At 44.3% G+C, this 21,650-nt stretch overlaps 1 protein-coding gene across 3 annotated transcripts in view; it reads left to right on the forward strand.

Annotated features, from left to right (window-relative positions):
* Window positions 1-21,650, forward strand: part of MLPH (melanophilin) — a 77,513-nt gene that overhangs the window by 21,065 nt on the left and 34,798 nt on the right. For all 3 annotated transcript variants that reach the window (XM_081168960.1, XM_081168958.1, XM_081168959.1), the window contains exons 3-9: window positions 2,537-2,758; window positions 4,050-4,186; window positions 7,958-7,996; window positions 9,497-9,588; window positions 10,525-10,644; window positions 11,785-11,986; window positions 15,646-15,809. In XM_081168960.1, coding sequence (XP_081025086.1) covers window positions 2,537-2,758; window positions 4,050-4,186; window positions 7,958-7,996; window positions 9,497-9,588; window positions 10,525-10,644; window positions 11,785-11,986; window positions 15,646-15,809 — 976 coding nt within the window. The remainder of the gene's footprint in view (window positions 1-2,536; window positions 2,759-4,049; window positions 4,187-7,957; window positions 7,997-9,496; window positions 9,589-10,524; window positions 10,645-11,784; window positions 11,987-15,645; window positions 15,810-21,650) is intronic.

Below are 21,650 nucleotides of genomic sequence, written 5' to 3' on the forward strand. Positions count from 1 at the left end.
TAAGGGGACCTTGGACTGTGACCATTCCTCTTGTTTGGCCTGGTGTGCAAGTGTCTGTAAACCCCGACTTTTGCATGGTTGGAATGAATCAAACCATGCAAAGGTAAGAGCGCATCCATTGCTCAGCCACTTTTTGGCTCTGGCCACATCCACTTTTGACTGGCATGTGGCCCCCAGAAGGTCATCCACAAGAGAATGTGGCCCTTGGGTGGAGCAAGGTCCCCCACCCCTGTGATTGTACCCTGGTTTATCATGATGCCCTGGTGCAGCCACTTTCTCACAGGTTGGAGCATTTCTGTTTTCAGCTAAGAAAGAAAAAAATCTGTTGAAGTACCGTGCAAGAGAAGGACATCCATAGGATTGTCACTAACAGCTTTGGTTTCTAAAGAATTATGGAAAGTGAAAGGGTGTCAAAACTGCAAGACAACTTCTTTATAGATTAGTACCTTGGGTTAAGAACTTAATTCGTTCCGGAGCTCCATTCTTAACCTGAAACTGTTCTTAACCTGAAGCACCACTTTAGCTAATGGGGCATCCCGCTGCCGCCGCGCAGCCGGGGCATGATTTCTGTTCTCATCCTGAAGCAAAGTTCTTAACCTGAGGTACTATTTCTGGGTTAGCGGAGTCTGTAACATGAAGCGTCTGTAACCTGAAGCGTCTGTAACTCGAGGTACCACTGTAGATTATTTTCTTGTTGTGAGCAGCTTTAAGGTACCATCTTAATGGTCCCTTGGAGGATGTCCCAGGAGCCATTGGAATGAGAGGTCTGCGCTTGGATTCCTTCTCCAAGGGATGGTGGAAATGCCCCCCAAGAGCTGTGGGGGTGGGGCAGAAAGGGTGGGGGTTTGGTTGGATCCCTCTTTAATATCAGGATAATAATACTGGTCACCTTTGCAGGGCTACAATTACAGCAAGGAAATATATGAGACGTACTTTGAGTACTGTACTCTGAATCATACAATTATTATTGCGGCCAAAGCAGTCATGCAGGACAGATTCCCAAGCCTTCTTCAGAGGACATATGCCTGCTTGTACTTTGAGTACTTTGATAATATACTGTAGACAGTGATGATGTTGTACTATATTTATTTAATGGAAATCCATAACGTTTTTCTGAGTCATGAAGCTGAACGATGGGTGTGGGTTTCGACAGAGTTCCATAATGGTTTGCCACTAATCTGGACTCTCTGTTCCTAAACAATCATCACTGGAGCCAATATATGAAATCAGGCAGAGGCAGATTGGGAGGTTTTCTCCATGAGTTTTACCACCCAGATTCAGAACTCCCCATGTAGTGCTCTCTTAAAGTCCAAGCCATCGGCTCACCACTCACCCTGAAGCAGTGAGATAGATACATTCAGTGGCCAGAGGGAAATACTAGGTTGCCCCAGCCTTGATAGGTGCAGGTTTGTTACTGGTGAGAATTGGAGGATTGTAGAAGAGCCAGGAGATTTCCAGTTCAGATCCCACCGCTGACACAAATTCACTAGTCCTTTACCCATCGACTTGCTGAGGGTTTGGTTGTTAAGAATTACTCAAACAGTATGTGAAATGTTCTGAACACCTGAAATGTGCTAAGTATTAACTGAATACAAGCTGTCAGGGGTTCAGGAGCAGAGGCAAGGGCAAGGGAGGAAACAGAGAGCGAGGGGGAGGAGTCCGAAGAAAAGATGAGTGATGACGACGACCCAAGATCTCCGAGTCTTTCCAGTGAATCAGAAGATTCACAGAAAGGAGCGCCAGGGGCCAGAGCAAGGGGGGAGCCTAGGGGGACACCCCAGGAAGAAGGGTCCAGAGGGGGCTCAGAGGGCAGCAGTTGGAAATCGGGGCCAGCGTCACCAACAGAGCGCAGTGGAGAGGAAGGGCGCCAGGTATCGAGCTCTGGCAGCTCGCAGCAGGGGGGAGGGCATGAGTCAGGAGTGGCCACACCTCCATCGGGGAGCGAAGAAACGGTTAAGCGGAAAGTGGAAGGTTGGGCGCGCGCGCCAAGTTCAAATGCACAGGAAGGTGGCGCAGTAAGCAGCCCGGAAAGGGAGCCAGGTCCTAAAGCCCGCCGCAAGGAGACAGAAGGGTCCGGGGGGTCAGCGTCAGAAGAGTCCAGGAAGGAAGAGACCCCGGGGGGCAGAGGGACCCAGAGAAGAACGGTCAGGCGGAAAAGGTGGAGTAAGGCTAGGGTATTAAGCTGGTGTACAGGGGGCGGAGACTCAGACGGAGCTTCGCCGGTCTAACCCTTAAGACGTAGAGCTGCACGCGGCAGCTTGAGAATGGAAACTGTAACTCAATAAAGACTTTTATAAAGTGAACGCTGGCTAGCGTGATCCTCTGTGAGCTAGGATCTGGAAGCAGCTCTGACACAAGCGTTTGTTGGAGCCTGAACATTTGTTGAACTCCTGTTGAGTTCTGAACCAGCTTTTAGGGCAGAATCATCCAACTTCTCTTCTGTGCCTTCTGGCTAGATCTTGAAGCCTTTGTTTTTTGCTCAAAGTTTACTTCCTGTAATCAGATGCTAAATACTTCTATTATCATTTTTTCAAAGGGAACTGAAAGGCAAGATTGAAAAAGAAAGCACAAAGCGTGAGCTGCTATCCGGTCAATCCCACCTCAATGAAACCCATTGCATTCACTGCCTGCAGCCCTTCAAGTTCCTGGTGAACAACAAACGCAAATGCTTAGACTGCCACTTATACACCTGCAAAAATTGTAGCAGCTACAATAAAAAGGAGGAAGGTTGGGTGTGTGATCCTTGCCGTTTATCCAGGTAAGTAGGACAGATTCTTGCTGTTGCTGCTGTTTGTATAGTAGTGGGCCAAAGTAGATGTGAGATTGGGTTCTGTCTGGTACTAGAATTTCTCACAGGTTTCAGTGTTTATCCACCTAGCCCTACAAAGAACACCCGAAATGATTTTATTTTCATTTTTTATTCCTTTGCGTGAACCTTCTTCAAGTTCCACTTAATACTCCAGTATATCCAGAACAGGATTGAACTGGTGTTGGGGGGTTGGGCAGGTGAGTGGTTGTAATAGGGAGGTGCTGCGTCGTCGTTTGACTTTTCTGTTTTCAAAAATGGGCGAAATGAAATGGTCATTGTTTCATTTTTATCCCATCCTTTACCTAGACAGCTCAGGGTAGCTGCACACACCTCTCTTCTTCCCCTAGCCCTGCGGGATAAGTTAGGCCTAGGGACAGGGATTGCTCCAAGGTTAAAGTCCAGCACGTAAGATGCTCTCTTAGCAATTCATTTCACTTCTGCTTTGCTCAATCCCCAGAATCAATTCCCTCAAGCTTCAGGCACTCATCTGCCAGCAATGTGACTTGAGGATGCTTTCTTTAGTTTTCATAACAGGCCTTTATATTTGGGTATTTTCCCCCATTACAGTAGTGTGAGGGGAAGCACAGAAGAACACCTGCTGATCCCACCCAGTCCCTCACATCACCCCATAGCATGAACTCCTATAGTAGGAAGCCTTTGGCGCTTGTAAGACCAGCGTGCCATGTTGCACAAGGAGGCTGCCCAAGTGAAAAAGTTCATGGAAGGAGGTGGAGCACTTGCAGAATCTGTTGTTGCCGAGCACCAATCTTTTCTCTCTCTGATTCCACAAACTTGGTTGCTGAATTCCCTGCTTCCCTCAGAATGTTTTATCCCCAGGCTTGTGTTACCTATGCAGGACACTACTTGTGCCTAGAATAAGGAGCTGGGCTGCATCCATGGCTGGGCTATGTTCCCCAACAGCCACTCATTGAGCACAGACAACTGAAGAGGAGCCCCTGGACATGACCAGCTGCTCCTGCCAGAGAGCAGTCAATATGGGGATGGAGAGGCCATTGCTAATCTGGCTCCATGGCATGGTCTGACTCCTATCCTGTGCGAGGGCCTGCGCACAGGCAATTGCTCCCTAATCCTAATGGAAATGTTACCTTTTTGTGTGATTTGTGTTTGTGTGGTGAAGTCAAAACGGCACTAAAGTCAACAGGTGTGTTTTAATTGATTGAAGGTTTGGGATCGTACCTGTGTACATAATCCTTTTTTTTTTCCTTCTCCTACTGGACAGGATTGTGAAGACTGGATCTGTGGAATGGTATTATGAGCATGTGAAATCTCGTTTTAAGCGGTTTGGAAGTGCTAAGGTGATGCGGTCGCTCTACGGAAGGATGACGCATGGACAGAAAATGAATCCTACCTTGCTTGGTATGGGCAGGGGTCTGGGGGGGTGTCCTCTCAGTATCTTTCTATACAGCACTCTGAAAGGTTCCACAGAGTAGTAAAGGTAAAGGTCCAGTCGCAAATGACTCTGGGGTTGCGGCGCTCATCTCGCTTTACTGGCTGAGGGAGCCAGCGTACAGCTTCTGGGTCATGTGGCCAGCATGACTAAGCCGCTTCTGGCAAACCAGAGCAGCGCACGGAAACACCATTTACCTTCCCGCTGGAGCGGTACCTATTTCTCTACTTGCACTTTGATGTGCTTTCGAACTGATAGGTTGGCAGGAGGAGGGACCAAGCAATGGGAGCTCACCCCATCGCGGGGATTCGAACCACCAACCTTCTGATCGGCAAGCCCAAGAGGCTCTGTGGTTTAGACTGGGTACCAAATTAACTGTCACCACAAATCACAATAATTACATCTCAGTAGCCACAGTCTGTTCCCACACATTTGGAGTGAGTGACGTGGCTCCAAAGTTAGAGAGTGTGGTTTCTGAGCTGGCTTGAATCCCAGCACCTTTGCTTTTAGAAATTAATCACCACTGGTGAGTGGTTTGGAAAAAGTGAATTGCAATGAGCTGTTTGCCCTTTCACTTAATGCTAAAATTAGGGGCACTCACTTGGAAGTTAACTGCAGTTGATTTAAAGTTAATCCAGCAACAATTTTTGAAGGCAGAACCATTTGTTATAGTTCCTGGTAGCAACCAATCTAGTGTTTAGGGGTGCTGTTAACATCAGCTATTGAGAGATGGATGGCAAATCTTCCTGGAGCATCTGAAGGTGGTCTCTGTTGAAGAAAGTCAAATGAGGCTCTTTAGGAGCTATGCAGGTATCAGGTTCCCCACAGGGAACAAGATGCGTAAGACTGGCCGAGCTGCCATCTGTGAAAACACAAAAATTGGTGATTGCCCAGATCTGTTTTAATTTTGCAGGCCAAGTAAAATAAAATGTCCAAATAAGACATTATAGAAACAAAGGCTGGAGATGAACAAAATAATGGTAGTAACAACAACTACTTCTACTTTTACTACTATTTCAAGCAATTGTTGTCAGGTTGTGTATACATTCATCTCTCTGCAGTTTTCAAGTGAACAGTCTTTGCATGTTTTTGTAGTGCTTCTAAAAGTCACAATGGGTGGGAACAACTGGACCAAAGAAATGAATGTGTACCAGCGAGTGTAGTATAAAATGACCTCCCATGAAGCTGCTGTTCACCATTTCTGGGGAAACATAAATGGCACAGCAACCGTTACATGCATGTTTTTCCTCACAGAGCAAATTGCAATTTAGGGACTGAATGACTTGGGGGAATGGACCGGACAAAGGGTTGAGATCCACTAATTACCACTGCTGTGATGCAGGTCCAGATTGCCCCAACCCTGGATGAAACTGCAATTTGCCAACATTTAAAGAAATGGGAGGTCTGACCACAGCTATTTGCCACCTTGCCTCATTTGGCCCTCAGCTGTGAGGGAGATACTTCAGAACACACTTATTGTTGGCATCCGTCTGTCTCGGGAGACAATGGAAGAAATGCAGACTAAACAGGCCTCTCTGGGCTCACCCACACTTTTGCTTGTCCCTTCCTTTCTAGGCACAGGTCTGAGTGGTTTTTTGGTTTGTCCTACCACTTTCCCCAGGAAAAGCTCACTGTTGAATCAGAACATCAGTCTGCAAAAAAACCAATTGACTTTGGTTCTGTTTTAGCGGTGGGACAAGCAGAAGTGTGGACAAGCTTTCTTTGCCTGACTGTCCTCCAGGCCTACCTTCTTAAGAAATAGCCAGTGAGCCAGTGTTGCATCTTTAAGGCTGGACATTTCATCCTTAAGTCTTGTGCAAGAAAAGTGAAACCTGATCCCGATACGTTATTCTGCTCATGTGGAAGTTTGTGCAGCCTCTTGGTTAAGCAGAATCACTATAGGTCCTACCTTTTTAGCCTTGTGGAAGACTGCTAATGGTTATTTTCCTTCTGCTTAGAATTCTTTGAACCAAGTCCAATAGATCTGCTCTGCAGCTGGAACATAATGACTTGCTGCTGGCTTTCCTGGGACACATTGACCTCCAGGGTTCATTCCAGTGAAGCATTCTCTAATATGGCCAAAGCTTTCTAACGGCTGAAACATTTGCTTCCGGCTATGAAGCCTTGTTTTGTCTATTTGTCTCTCTATCTTCCCTTTCTATCTGTCAAATACTGATGCAGTTGGCTAGCCCATTGGGAGCCACTGTGTAATGAAGACCTCACAGTTTGTGTTACCAAATGCATCACTGGAAGTTTATTGTCTATGTACTTACAAAGACTCCTTGCTTATCCAAGAACTCTAAAGCAAATTAGAATAAAATATGGAATATATAATGAACAGCATTATTGAAAGTAATATAAAAAACAATAATTCTGGAAACCTACAAACTTAACAATAATGATATGTTTAGGAGAATCTCAGATTCTTTCTCTCATGCTTGTTAATTCCCCCATCCTCTTTAGACCTGCAAGAGTTTAATGTCTGAAACTGAAGGCACTCTTAACTTTGGAGCACATCTTAACCACTGGGACTTAACTTTGGAATACATGCACATTATCAGGCCTGAAAGTGTGTGCATGTGTGTGCATAATGCATTTTGTTTCTATTGCTCATACTTGCTGAATTGTACCTGGCCAATAGATGGCAGTCTTGGGCAGTCTTGCAGGTTTGTTGTGTGAAGGCAAGCTGCCATTTACAACACACTCCATGAGAAGTGACATTTGGAAACCTCTGGCTCAGTGAGTTCATTAAGGAAGAAGGCGTTTCTACGGGTCTTCCTTGTTTTCAGCATGGGATCTTTGGGGAAATTTGTATCCCTGTTCACTTTTAAAATGACAGCACATTAGTTTTATACAAAATCATACCAAAATCATGCCAAGGATGGGGACGTTTACATTAGATCCTCCTTCATTTGACTGATGATATCTGGGGTTTGGGATCTTAATAAGCAGAGATCAAGATGGTTAACAGAGCACCCTCTGATTCTGGCATGCTGACAAAGTAACAGCTGAATCCTCTGCAAAGCAAACCAGGGAAATCCACGCTGCTCTGTTGCCCCTTGGTTATGGGTCTGTTGCAAAAGTTGGTTATAACTTATCAGGTTATGCTTATATTGTACTCATACAAATGGCTTCATGCAGGGCTGCAATTACCACCCTCAGTTCTCCAAGCTGTTTTGGCATGGGCTGCATTTCTAGCCTGATGCTGATGTCCTGGTGCCATAGCATCAACCCAGGACCAGGGGAACCCCATGCTGTTGCAGGATGGGGAGATGCCTTTCTCATGTTCCACATTTTGGCACTGTGGTGACCCCAGTTATTATTCCACCACATCTTTGTAAGTGTTTGCTAGCAGACCGGGTTATAGGAAAAGCCTACAGAGATATAAATATATATATATATCCTGTATACATATTAAATGTGTCAGAGGATGTTGATTTAAGTGGAAATCAGGCACAAGTTTCCTAACAGGAATTGCCGACCTAAACCTGAATTATCCCTACAAAAGCTTGCTTGTCTCAAAGCCAATACAGCATTTTCTCAGGAACTAACTTGCATGTGACCACAAGCTTGTTGGTTTTCAGTCTAAACTAGGGCTCCAGGCTTATAATAGATGCTATTTTTAATTGTCTTTACCAATTGTACATACATGCTCAAAGGGATAATTATTCAGTCCTACATCAGACTTTCTGCAAAATATGTTTTAAAAGTATTTATGTTGCATTTTCCTCTTATTCTAGGTCTTCATGACAGAGTTTATAGCTTGCCAGACATCAACAGTAAGTGGCTTAAAACAAACAAACAAACCTATACACCCTGCCCCAACAAGAGATGTCAGGATTGAACCTGGAACCTACTGCATGCAAACAGATGCTCTACCACGGAGCTATGGTCTGTCAAGGACAGAGGAAGGGGACTAAACTGGCTTTGGCATCCCCATAACATGGGAACGGCAAACATTCAGGCCACAATCTGAGCCACTCACCGTATTTTTCGCTCCATAAGACGCACCTAGTTTTTAGAAGAGGAAAACAAGAAAAAAAAATTCTGAACGAAACAGTGGGTTTATGATTTTTGTGGTTCATGCTGTGGCCACAGACATGTGATCTGATGGTGAATTCGGGGTGACCCAATGCAAAAATCCTGAGGATCCATGTGGATCCGTGCTTTGTAACCACATTTTTGCACCATTGCAGCCCCAGGAAACAGTGGGTGTGTGATATTTTTTGGTGCAGGCTGTAGCCATGGACATGCTATGTGATCTGATGGTGAATTTGGGGTGACCCAATGTAAAAATCCTGAGATTCCATGGGCTTTTACCTCCCCCCTCCCAGGCAGCCTCCGCTAGCATCCCTTATCTCTCTTCCATTCCCAGCTGTTTCCTTTCAACACTCCCTTCCCTCTTGTTTGCCTTAGTGTCTTTTCCTTAGCTGGAGCAGTTTTTTGCTCCTCCTTTTCTTCTAATTTCTCTCCTTATTGCTTTAGTCTTCCTGTTTTCCCCCTTTGCAAGTTTGCTGTCTTTACCTTCCCCCTCCCAGGCAGCCTCCTTTATCTCTAGCATCCCTTATCTCTCTCCCCGATCGGCAAACGATCAGCAGCTTTGTTTCAACACCCACTTCCCTCTTTCTTTCTTTTTTAAAAAAGCACATGATCTGCTTTTCGCCCCTGGACAATTTGGCTCCAGGGACCATGCATTCGCTCCATAAGACGCACAGACATTTCCCTTTACTTTTTAGGAAGAAAAAAGTGCGTCTTATGGAGCGAGAAATACGGTACTTGAAAGTGAGCTCCATTGAACTTACATCTGAGTGAAATGCCTAGGATTGAAACAAATGCTGTGCATTTAAAAAATCTATAATAGCAATGATCAGAAATGAGGATGAGGTGGTCTTATGCTGAGTCAGACCACTGGTGCCTCCTTCAATATGCAACCCTTTCCCAAAATCTCAGAAGCTTTTCCTCGTCTTTGGAGGAGAGCCATAGCTCAGCTGTAAGCGCATCTGCTTTGCATGCAGACAATCCCAGGTTCAGGGCCAAGCAGCTCCTGGTCTGGCAGAGAGGCCTTCTCAAATGTTGAGCTTCTGCCATGGCTGGACCAATGGTCTGACTCTGTATAAGGCAATTTCCTTTATTCCTGTGTCTTTCCTGCTAATACCCTTTCTAGTGGAGATGGCTGACACATTCTGAATGTAAAGCATGCATTCTCCTGCTAAGCTACAGCCACTTCCTGAGTGCACCTCACATGCCTGATTTGACTGACCCATCTCTTTGCTGCCCAGGTGACTGCCACTTCTACAGCGGGAATGAGGACAGTGAGGAAGGAGAGGCAGAAGATGCTATCGATGGTGGAGAAGCAGAGTGCTATGCGAGGGTAAGGGCACCTGGGAATGGACTTTCTTCCATGTTAGCACTGAGAACTCGTTTATATATCACGCTGGGCCTTCTTGAATGAAGATATTACTCCTTTTTCTCTGGGAAAAGGTGATCTTTATGCTTTTGATTTCTGATATAAATCTCATTTCCTGTGGAGTCATTTATTGGAGGCCTCGTGCCTCAAGCTGGCTTCTGGGTGATGTTCTCTCATTTCTGTGCTCACAGTCTCTAGGAAGAATCTAAAGGATACCTCTGCATCCACAGAAAATGTAAAAAAAGAAAACCCACCATTTTGCCCTTCTATAACCATTTGTATGGAGTGTGCAAAAGCTGTTGAAGTATATTAATGACTGACCGGCTGTTAGCCAATAAAAGTTGAATTATCTTGAGTTATGGACCTAGGCATGAGCCTACTAGGATAGCCTCACCCATATAAATGATTTATTTTAGCAAGAATTGTTATTTAGGTTAGGAAAAAATTCTCACTGAAATGTTAAATCCTCAGATTCAGATCTTTAACTTCAGCTTTGGCATTTCAGTATATGTATAAGGAAATCAACATTTGAATAAATTCCAAATTCAGAGTGCAGAATCCTGGATCTGAATGTTTTTGTTTGGACTTATTTCTGCCCTTTTGGGGGAAGTAAATTGTTTTCAAAGGAGTGTTTGCATGTTTTCTATATAAATCTATATGGAATAGCCCTCAGCTGCCCCTGTTCCTTATTGACCTGAAAAGCATCCCAAAGGAGAGACATCAGGGCTGGACTTGAACTCTGGCATAGAACTAGGGAACTGCGAGGAAAATCCCCTGCAGAGCACTGCGTGGAAAGTAGCAATATGGTTACTAACCTTTCCAAGAGACCTGTGAAAATATTTCACTATCAACTGTATTTACAATGGAATCTGGTTTCTTAAACTCTCTGTGCTTTCTAAGATGCGCAAGACCAAGCGCCTGCTGTCTGTCCATCCCTTTGATTTTGAAATGGACTCGGAATATTCTTCTCAATCTCGCCGGCAGTCTGAGCAACTCTCTCCTGGGAATGAAGGTCTTCAGGTATTACGGTGGTCTGCATGCCTTCCTGCTCGCTTGCATCATCCTTGGCACCTCAGAATTGCTCCCCTCCCTCATTCTTCTCATTTTCTTGACCTTTGCTAGCCCAGCTTGTCATATAAGCATTTTCGCCTGCCCTGTGAAATGTATTAGTGAAAGCTACAAGTTGGAAATAGGCTAGAAAGTGAGAGAGCAGATTCAGATGTCAGGAGGCTTTTGTTTGTTGTCACTTTCTGACTGTAGCATCAAGCAGTGAGTTGCAAATGTGACTCAGCCTTCAGTGATGGAGCACCACAGATTATCACTTCCCTCACACAAACATATATATGAGTTTAATTTTTCCCCATGGGGAATTATTTGAAACACAACGACAGTAGGACATCAGGTATTACATAGAAAGCTTCATACAGTCCTATTCATGCTTTTGGTAAGTGTTTAGGATCTCCTTATGTTAACTCAAGCACAACACTTCAGTGTAGACTGTTCACGCATTTAACAGCCACCCAACTTTGAGTGGGATGCGGGTGACGCTGTGGGTTAAACCACAGAGCCTAGGACTTGCCAATCAGAAGGTCAGCGGTTCAAATCCCTGCAACGGGGTGAGCTCCCATTGCTCCTGCCAACCTAGCAGTTCAAAAGCACATCAAAGTGCAAGTAGATAAATAGGTACCACTCCGGCGGGACGGTAAACAGCGTTTCTGTGCGCTGCTCTGGTTCGCCAGAAGCGGCTTAGTCATGCTGGCCATATGACTGTACGCCGGCTCCCTTGGCCAATAAAGCGAGATGAGTGCCGCAACCCCAGAGTTGTCCACGACTCGACCTAATGGTCAGGGGTCCCTTTACCTTTAACTTTGAGACATGAAGTAGGAATTGCTATTTTTCCTCTTGGCAGCTACCAGACTGACTGTGGCTGCACATTGGAAACCTCCTCCTCCTCCTCTGCAAGCCCTCTCGGAGTTTCCCACTTACCATCGTGATTTGGGGGGCAGTGCATGCAAAAAAAGATCATTTCGATCAGGTGTTGTATCAAATCACCACATATATAACCAACACTGAGGAAGTGCCCCTCCTCCAGACACTTACCTGTCAATGAGAGATCAAACTGCCTCCTTGTTGACGCTGATGGGCACTGTTTCTTCTTAGAGCTTTGCAAGATTTCCCGGTGCCAAGGAAGACCCCTCCCAGAGGGAATCGATGATTGCCGAAGCCGACGTGGCGGCCACGTTCCACCACCTCCTGCAGGAGCAGGGGCAGCACCTGCCGGCCCCCGAACAGGAGTTCAGCACCGAAGTTCGGCTGACCGTCAACTCACAGCCTAAAAGCCTCGAGAGAACTCCCAAGGCTGGTAGGTTCTCCTGTAGCCAAACACCTGAGAAAATGCCTTCTCAGCACTGTTTATTTTAAGAAGAGCTAAAATATTAAATGTACAGCCTTTTGTAGATTTCTGTCTTTTAGTGTGAATCTAATTTACATGCAAAAATCATGTATCTCAGGGGATACAGAGGATGACCAGGAATCTCATCGCTAGGAAATGGTTGCAGAACAACATGGATCTTTCTTGCCGAATCCTTCCTGCCAAAGTGTAACAAATACCACACTAATACGTTATTAAAAATGAGCCCTCTTGCAATGGACTCTGTGAACTTCTTTTGAATTTTCAGATCATTGCTGTAGTTATGATTTATTCTCATTTACATAAAGACCAGGAAGAACATAGTTCTCCAAGAATCAAACATGATTTCTGTAATGATGCTTAGCAACACCAAACCCTCAGTGCCACCCTGCCAAAATAGTGGAAAAAACAAAATAACCCCCACCCAGCCAATATTATATATAATCAATATATTAAAATAAAAAGGAAAGACGTTTCACTAAAGCCTCTTTCTGAAGACACTTCAGATATTACTTGAAATTATCAGAGTGAGAGAAACAAATTTGTATTATTTGTGTGTTTACACTGGGGAGGGGGTCTTCGTTTTATGATTTTTTAAAAAATAAAAATTTAATTTTTTTTTTAAATTGCATTTTGAAATGGTTATACTGTTACTGTGAACCATTCCTCCGCTGTGCTATCAGCTACTGAGCTTGCCGAAGAAGAGGGAGGTGTCAGGGCCACAAGGCCTGGGATAAGTTGGTGTCCCCCAGGATAAAGGACAAGCTACACATCCCAGGCCAAAACTGCCCCTGTGCTGTCCATACTTCAGACTGTGGGGAACTGCATGATGAAATATCCCCTTCATGAAAAGAAATTCCTAAACTGATAGGACAAGAGCAGCTTCCTTTCGGTTAGAGTGCATCATGTTTCCTATGCACAGGAGCTGTTTAATTCACATCATTCCTCCTAATAGCAAAAGTGGCTGGTTAAGGGTCTGTCAGTCTGCAAGTGAAATGGGACCTCCCAAAAATAAGGGTGTGGTACCCAAACACTTGGGGGAGCACTTCTCCCTAAATTAAAATGTTAATAATAAATTTAAAATAATGTAAGAAGAAGAAGAAGAAGCAAACCACCAAGTCTATCCTAAGAAGGATCTATGAGCCACTGTGGTGTAGTGGTTAAGAGCGGTGGACTCATAATCTGGTGAACCGGGTTCGATTCCCCACTCCTCCACCTGCAGCTGCTGGGTGACCTTGGGCCAGTCACACTTCTCTGAAGTCTCTCAGCCCCACTCACCTCACAGAGTGTTTCTTGTGGGGGAGGAAGGGAAAGGAGAATGTTAGCCGCTTTGAGACTCCTTTGGGTAGTGATAAAGCAGGATATCAAATCCAAACTCTCCTTCTCCTTCTCCTTCTTCGAGTTTCCTGGCATGTATGTAATGTTGAATAGTATTTTGTTTTGCAGAGGGGAGAGGAAGCAATGACAGATGGAGTGATACTTGGAGTATAAATTGTAGGGGAATTGGTAAGCCCCTGATAGTTTATACACTAAGTACAGTGGTACCTCTGGTTGTGAACGGGATCCGTTCCGGAGGCCCATTCGCAACCTGAGCAGAACGCAACCCGCAGCAGCACGGGCCGCGATTCGCCGCTTCTGCACATGCGCGTGATGTCATTTTGAGCATCTGCGCATGTGTGAGCGGTGAAACCCAGAAGTAACGTGTTCCATTACTTCCGGGTCACCGCAGGACGCAACCTGAAAAAATTTAACCTGAAGCAAACGTAGCAAGAGGTATGACTGTATCCTAGAGGGGGGTTAGGATTGTGGGGATGGTAGCTGTGAGGTGAAAGAACTCCAATTCCTGCATTTCCCTTTCCCACTCTCTGGAACTCCCCCCCCCCCCGGCTGAAATGCTAGCAAACCAGCTCCAAGCCTGACCGCAAGCCCAGTTGGAAGAGACCCCAAGTCCTCCCCGCCCCTCCTGAAACCCCCCTTTCCCTCTCCCTCATGGTTCAAGGGTGGCTAGAACTTTGAGGCTGCCACACCAGCAATTGTTGCAGGTCTATAAACTGTACACCCCCTCCCTCATGTGGCAGTGCATGCAATTCAGTCTTCCAGTCATAAATGGTACAGACAAGACAAGTTGGCCCACACAATAAGCTCTTGATCTGGAGTGCATAGAAGGGCAATTGGAATGAATTCATCACACAGACACTCCAAAAGCATAAGCCCAAGCCATCGCCAACAGCCTACAGTTCTGGCAGATGGAAGACCTTCTTTCTTGGCACTTGGGGATGGCACGTTGATTTACGCCTTTTGGCAAGGTGCAGATGCCATGCAGCAGGACGCAGATAGCTCTTCTTCCTAGGCTCACATTGCCCATCAGAGGTTTGCATTTTAAGTGAACTTATTGTAAAATTGTCTATGGAAATGGATCCCAGTCCAGTTACTCTCAGAAGGTTTTGTTGTGCCACAGGGTTCAGTGCTTTACAGTTACTATAAATATCTGGGAAATGTGATTATTGGAAACTAAATTATCCCTAATGTGGTTTCTCTTAACAAGGTAACAAAACGGAAAAGTGCATGGAGCAGAGATTAGACACCTGCAGCCTCTCAAATGCTGCTCAGTGTGTTCCTCATTTGTTGGTTAGGTAATGCTGCTCAGAGTTCAAAGGCCGGCAACAAACCAGGGCCGAGCTACTGTGGAAAATACGGGGACAAAACTCCAGAACTGGTGACAAGAGCCTTCCCCTTGTAGTCGCAGAGGATCTAAGCAAACTTGAGAAGGGTCCCCTAGAGTGTGATGTGTTTGGAGAGTTTTGCATAGGCCACTGAGGGCAGCGGGAATTTCTGTGAGCCTGGTCTCCTGCCTCTTAGCATGGGGCGTTGGGGAGCAATAAATGGAGAGGAGTTATTGCCCAGTGGGTGGACTGCGTGCTTCGCAGCATAGCGGGGTTTATGTAAGCACTGTTTCCCCGATAAACATTACCCTCTCTCCCAATCCCCAAAGTGGCTTTTTGCTCCACGAGAGAAAACTTTGGAGTACATGTAACTTTCTCTTAATAGGTCAAATTGCCAAAGAAAGTGGGAAAGCACAGGGACAGGGTTTTTAAGCCTCCCCTCACTCTTGCAAACTTTTAAAGAAATAGATAATCTGATCACATATCTCTTTCATCTAGTTTGCCCCTGAAATAATGGCCACACTTTTCACATATTTTGATTTTTCTGGGTTGAAAACTGGCAAGCAACAAGCACCTGGCAATAGAAATATTCTATTCCTTGCAATTAATTTGCTTCCAGCTTTTGATTTGTTTAGGGAAGTTTTTAATGTTTGATGTTTTATTGTGCTTTTAATTCTGTTGGGAGCTGCCCAGAGAGGCTGGGAAAACCCAGCCAGATGGGCGGGGTATAAAGAAATTATTATTATTATTATTATTATTATTATTATTATTATTATTATTATTATTATTTCCCCTGTTTTTGTAAACATATCTGAGGCCAAAGTGAATAAATTGAAACTTCTTCCAGAAAGTTTCAGAAATTAGTAATCTCGCTCAGATTGCCCTGAAACACAAGATTTGAGTTTTGAGTCTATTGCTCTGAATCCCAGCCTTGTTCTGTTCCCAAAGGCCGTCCCTGGGATGAGCAGCATCCATCCCAGTACTCAGCTGATCTGGACACTTCTGAGGAAGACATGGAGGGAGCGCAGAAGACTCTTGTCTATCAGCCCCACCACACAAAACGCAGGAGCCGAGCCTCATCCCAGGAGAATATAAATCCATCTGGAAATCAGGTAAATAAAGAATTGGACACCTTCCTTCGAAGCGTCTGCCACTGAAGTAATACCTTGGAATTACTGCTGCCAAGTGGAATTTGCTGCCAAGGAGTGTGGTGGAGTCTCCTTCTTTGGAGGTCTTTAAGCAGAGGCTTGACAACCATATGTCAGGAGTGCTCTGATGGTGTTTCCTGCTTGGCAGGGGGTTGGACTCGATGGCCCTTGTGGTCTCTTCCAACTCTATGATTATATGATTCTATGAAGTAAGGCAAGAGCTGGGGTTTAGGGGTGACTCTTGGCTCAGAGTAAGAATCTGTGTCCAGGAGCAAACTAGAGACTCAGGTTGACTGACACAGGGAGAACACAAGATTGCAAGAGTCAAATGCCTGCCCAACGAACATGTTTTTATATTTTTCCTGTTCAAGGTTTCAGAGAAAGCATGCTGCAAAACAAGGAAACTTACTTCCCTTCCTCTTTGATGAGTCTAAAAAGGTTTTCACAGAGCGTCTTATCCGTGTTCAAACATTCATAAATGGACATGAAGTTATAGGCTGTAGAGCTATCCCATTCACCCACAGTTAATCTTGTTGCATTTTATGTTCATTAATTGGTTGGATATCGGTTCCAAGGCATGTGTTTTAAATACAGAGGATTCAACGGATTTCTTTTGGAGCACAAAACAGAACAACCTCTGTTGATGAGTTGTAAACTGCTTGAAATCTTACCTGCAGGATCAATGCTGCTTTATCCATCTCTGAAAAGTTGCAAGCAGAAATGTAATACCACTTTTAATGAAACGGCAGGAGGTTACCCACCTTGGTTCTGATTGTCACCCAAACTGGAGATGAGAAGTACAATTTAGAGAAAGCATTTATGATCTAACTGATCTCTTTCTAGAATTGTTCTAAGTTTCTGCAACAAGACCAAGAATCTTATGGACTTTTTTTCTTCCTGTAGACCATAGCGGGGCAACTACTGATCTGAAGCTTCCCAGTTCTTCCACCCCATTGTATAGTTCTCTTTCTCCTTATTTTTATTGGCTTTTTAAAGCTTTTCTATCTCATTCCAGAACAAATGGAAGGAGAAATAGTTTAAGAAAAATACATTGATTAAAAAACAACAACAACCAAAACTATGGCTATACAATTTGGGCGAAATAGGTTTTTACCCCATCTATCCGAAAATAGCTTGGTAAGATTAAAAAGAAATTACTTTCACTGGTTTTCCAGACCAGTAGATTCATTGGTCTTTTGTAAAAAAAAATAAAAAAAATACAAGCCTCCTCCCTGTTCCCCTTTAAGTTTTGAGTAACAGGGATTTTGACAGGTGAGTGGCCCTTCCCATTTATCAAATTTGGCCCACGAAGCAGTTCATGGTAAGGATCTGGCCCATTGGATGGATGGGGTGAACTGCAGAACCCCAGTTCATTTACACTCCTGCAACTGAGAGCGTTGAAAGTGCCTACCCAGGTCCTTTAATTATTTCTCTGCAAGTAACATGAGAAGCCAGATTCTCTCCTCCAAGAACATTTCCCCTTGAATCCAACTGTTTATAGTTGAAGTTTTTGGAGGCCGTGAATTGTTAATTATTTTTCCAGTTTTGTTGTTGTTGTTTAGTCGTTTAGTCGTGTCCGACTCTTCGTGACCCCATGGACCAGAGCACGCCAGGCACTTCTGTCTTCCCCTGCCTCCCACAGTTTGGTTAAACTCATATTAGTAGCTTTGAGAACACTGTCCAACCATCTCGTCCTCTGCCGTCCCCTTCTCCTTCTGCCCTCAATCTTTCCCAACATCAGGGTCTTTTCCAGGGAGTCTTCTCTTCTCATGAGGTGGCCAAAGTATTGGAGCCTCAGCTTCAGGATCTGTCCTTCCAGTGAGCACTCAGGGCTGATTTCCTTCAGAATGGAGAGGTTTGATCTTCTTGCAGTCCATGGGACTCTCAAGAGTCTCCTCCAGCACCATAATTCAAAAGCATCAATTCTTCAGCGATCAGCCTTCTTTATTGTCCAGCTCTCACTTCCATACATCACTACTGGTTTTTCAAGTTTACAACCAAGCAATTCAGTTCATTCAGACATTCAAATCTCAATGAAAGTTTTACTTAAGACTCAGTTCTGTTTCACACTGTGAAACCTGAGACCAGTTCCAGCATAGCGTCTTATTCATTTGTTTGATTGAATATCAAATGTGTACATCTTAATGCTTATCCACAATTGCTTCCAAGTTCTGAACTGGAATCTGGAGTTCAGAAAAGCCATGAAGACACCTGGGACTTTAAGCCTAGTGTGAACCAAGGCCTAGTGGGGCCAAGGACCAGGGAAAGTACCTCACATCTCCAACAGTTAACATTATACCAGTGGGAGTTTTCTTGACTATGGTGGGATTAATCTACTGCCAATATGCCATGGTCCCAATCCTGATCCCCTTTGCTATTTAGAGCTGGTGGGTTACCTTTTTTGGCCTGAGTGCCACATTCATCATTGGACAGCCCTCTGATGGCTCAGGGGCGACATTTGGTGTGGTCACCTTATTGCAGATATTAATATTGCACAGCTTGAAGCAACTGGATGCATAAAAACCTGACTCCTTTTGGAACAAAACATTGTCCAGACCCACAAATATTGTTCAAAGCTTTACTAACCAGAACTTCTTAACAGGTACAAAAAACATGGAAGATACATCTACATAATACCATAAGACATATGCCCGTCCAAGGCATAGGTTCATCTTCTTAGAAATAAAATAACTTATAACCAGAGCTGACAAACATAGCTCTCTCTCACACACATAGGTTCCATTAGCCTGAGCTCCCGTTACACTTCCTTCTCCCATGGAGCTTGGAAACAAAGAAAAACTCTTCCAAGATGGCGAATTTGCAATTGAATGCCTTCATCAAAGTTAAACCCTCAGTTCATTATCAGCTAGTTAGAGCTCAGAGATGCAGCCAGTGTTAGCAAGATATATTCAGACATTCTCAATTTAATAATAATAATAATAATTTATTATTTGTACCCCGCCCATCTGGCTGGGTTTCCCCAGCCACTCTGGGCGGCTACCACAGAAACCAAAAAACACTAAAATATCATACATTAAAAGCTTCCCTGAATAGGGCCGCCTTAAGATGTCTTCTGAATGTCAGGTAGTTGTCCATCACCTTGACATCCGATGGGAGGGCATTCCACAGGGCGGGCGCCACCACCGAAAAGGCTCTCTGCCTGGTTCCCTGTAGCTTCGCTTCTCGCAATGAGGGAACCGCCAAAAGGCCCTCGGCGCTGGACCTCAGTGTCCGGGCAGAACGATGGGGGTGGAGACGCTCCTTCAGAGTCAATTAAATCATTATACTTACACCTACTCACAACTCTCTCTCTCCCCCCCCCCCCAGCCCTCCACCTTCAGCTGCTCTGGCAGCAATCCCCTCTCCCTACTCAACTGATGAGGGAGATGTTCCCCATCTGGCCTCTGGGCTTTCTCTGCCCGCCATACTGACACATCTACTTTATTTTTTCATTTTTGCCACCACCAGCAAAATCAGTGAGGTCCTTGGCTGGGCCAGACCCTTGGCTCAGGTTTAGCCACCTCAGATTTAGAGTGTATTGGGATGGGGAGATTCACAGAAGTTGGGGCTGTGTTTTGCCCTGTTCAGCTATATTTCCATCTGTGAAGCAGAGATGTTATGGCCCACTTTTGCTTCGACTTTCCTCGAATTGAAGCAGCAACATGTTGTACCAGAACTAGTTCTCATAGTCTACCACTGTGAATGCTAAGTAACTAATACTGAGGAACAGGCCCTTCCATCTTTGTTACATTTCTTACTGAGAAACACACTGCATTTTATCTTTCCTCTAACAATTCAGCTCTTCTTTTCTTTTAGCGTCATTGATTTTTACAGACATTCCCACCTTTTGAAAGCCATCAATTTCACAGCCTTTTATGGTTTTCTGTTGGCTGCCAATGGCTTCCCCCACACTAGGCATCTTGAAACTGATCTCAACAGGGCTCTTGGCTCAGGGACAAATCTTGGAGTGGGGCATCTAAGGATCAAGAACTATCTTCAGTGCTTCCTCCAAGTGTCCAAATCCCAGCAGAGCTCGGTCACAGTGACTTGTCACTTGCTAGTCTGACTGATGCAACTGAGTTGTTATTTTTCTCTGTAAAATGAGATTTATTATCTCTTTACCCAAGACCCTTGAGCTACTTGGGAAAACACATGTTGATTCTGCAAAAAGTTAATTATACTCAGATACAGTAAGCATTTAGTGTTTGTAACAAAACAAAACAAAATGAGCAGATTAGAGCTACTTCTATTCCATAACACTTAGATCTTCTCTTGTCTGAATTTGTTTTATCAAAGTAGCTACTATATGGTGGTCCTTTATAATCAGTCATCTCAGTTACTGAAAAGCTCATTTTGTACTTTTGTATATCTCAATTAGAGTGTTTCGCTATGAAAAGAGCAAATAGTCTTTCACAACGGACATTCCCCATATACCAGGATTCATGTCTGTACCTTCTCGCAACTTCACTTTCCAGCAATGACAACTCGAAACATTTTTCAATCCAGAGCAGACGCTAGCCAGCTTCTTGTCTGCTTTAGATTAGACTGCCACAGTTGACCTGGATTTGAATTATGGAAAGGGTTCTTGTATTCTCTTGAATACTCACCACCAGCACCACCTCAAATACAAATTCTGGCCATGACCCAGAAAAGCGGGCAGTTATTTCTTCCTGTTCAAGCCACACACACCATGCCATGTGGAAAACTCCTTTTGGAAAGGATGAGACATTTGAAAGGGACTTGTGCCCTGAGCCCGGCTTGTCCCAGTGCTTGGATGTGCCTAAAAAGAGGTATTTGGGTCTGAATTACTGACATTATAACCAAAGCTGTTATTAGTTTGGGTTTCACAACAGAAACACACACAATTCTTCAAGAAACTACAGCAAGAATTCACAATGTGCAAATGCAAGGCACATAAACAAATTTCATTTTCACAGAATCATAGAATTGGAATGCAGGAATAGGCAGCGGTCCCATGCAGGGATCGAACCTGCAACCTTGGTGTTATCAGCACCACCCTCTAACCAACTGAGTTATCCAGGCTGAACTTAACTTGGTGTTATTTTTGTCATATATATTGTTAGCCTTTAGACAGGACACATCTTAAGAGGAATGTTTTTGGCATTAGCATTGCCCTGAGATATTAAGATTCTTAGCATTGAGATTGTTTTAGCAGAGAGGATATGGCATCGTTTATACAGATATAGCACATGTGTCAGAAATGCCGTGCTTTAGTTCCAAATGTTTGTAGTCTGCTTTCGTCATGAACTCGTTAAGCCTCACAATTGGGATTTATTAGGAAAGAGCCAAGCTTTCTTTAGCTACAGAGATTCAAATACTGAGGTCTAATGAATTGTGCTGAGCTAAGGGGGTAATCCAATTATCCTAGCTACCTAAATGGCTTAGAATTGGCCATGATATAAGAGATAAGGTGAGTGTAACCCTATTATTCCTGCCATGTTCACAGTCGGGGGCAAATTCTGCACTCTGGAGAGTTGTGCAGTCCCTTTGACCTATGGGAGGATTTAAGTGGAAGCAGAGCACAAGAGCTGGGCTAAGCATGGTTTCAATTAGAGCCAACTCCAGAATAGAATTTCATTCCTACAGGAAATTCCACCGTGTTTGAAATTTTGTTTCTGCTCCAAGGGAAAAATAGAATATCAGTCTCAAAGTTCTGAAGTGTTTCAGTGTAGACAACAACAATTCATCTGATTTTCTGTCATTGCTCACAGGGGATGTACATTTTGTATTGTTGCCTGGCAAAATTTTGATATACTTTAAAATTTAAACAACAATAGGAGAAAC

The sequence above is a fragment of the Podarcis bocagei genome, assembly GCF_964188305.1.
Source record: "Podarcis bocagei genome assembly, chromosome: 1".
NCBI classification, from domain to species: domain Eukaryota; kingdom Metazoa; phylum Chordata; class Lepidosauria; order Squamata; family Lacertidae; genus Podarcis; species Podarcis bocagei.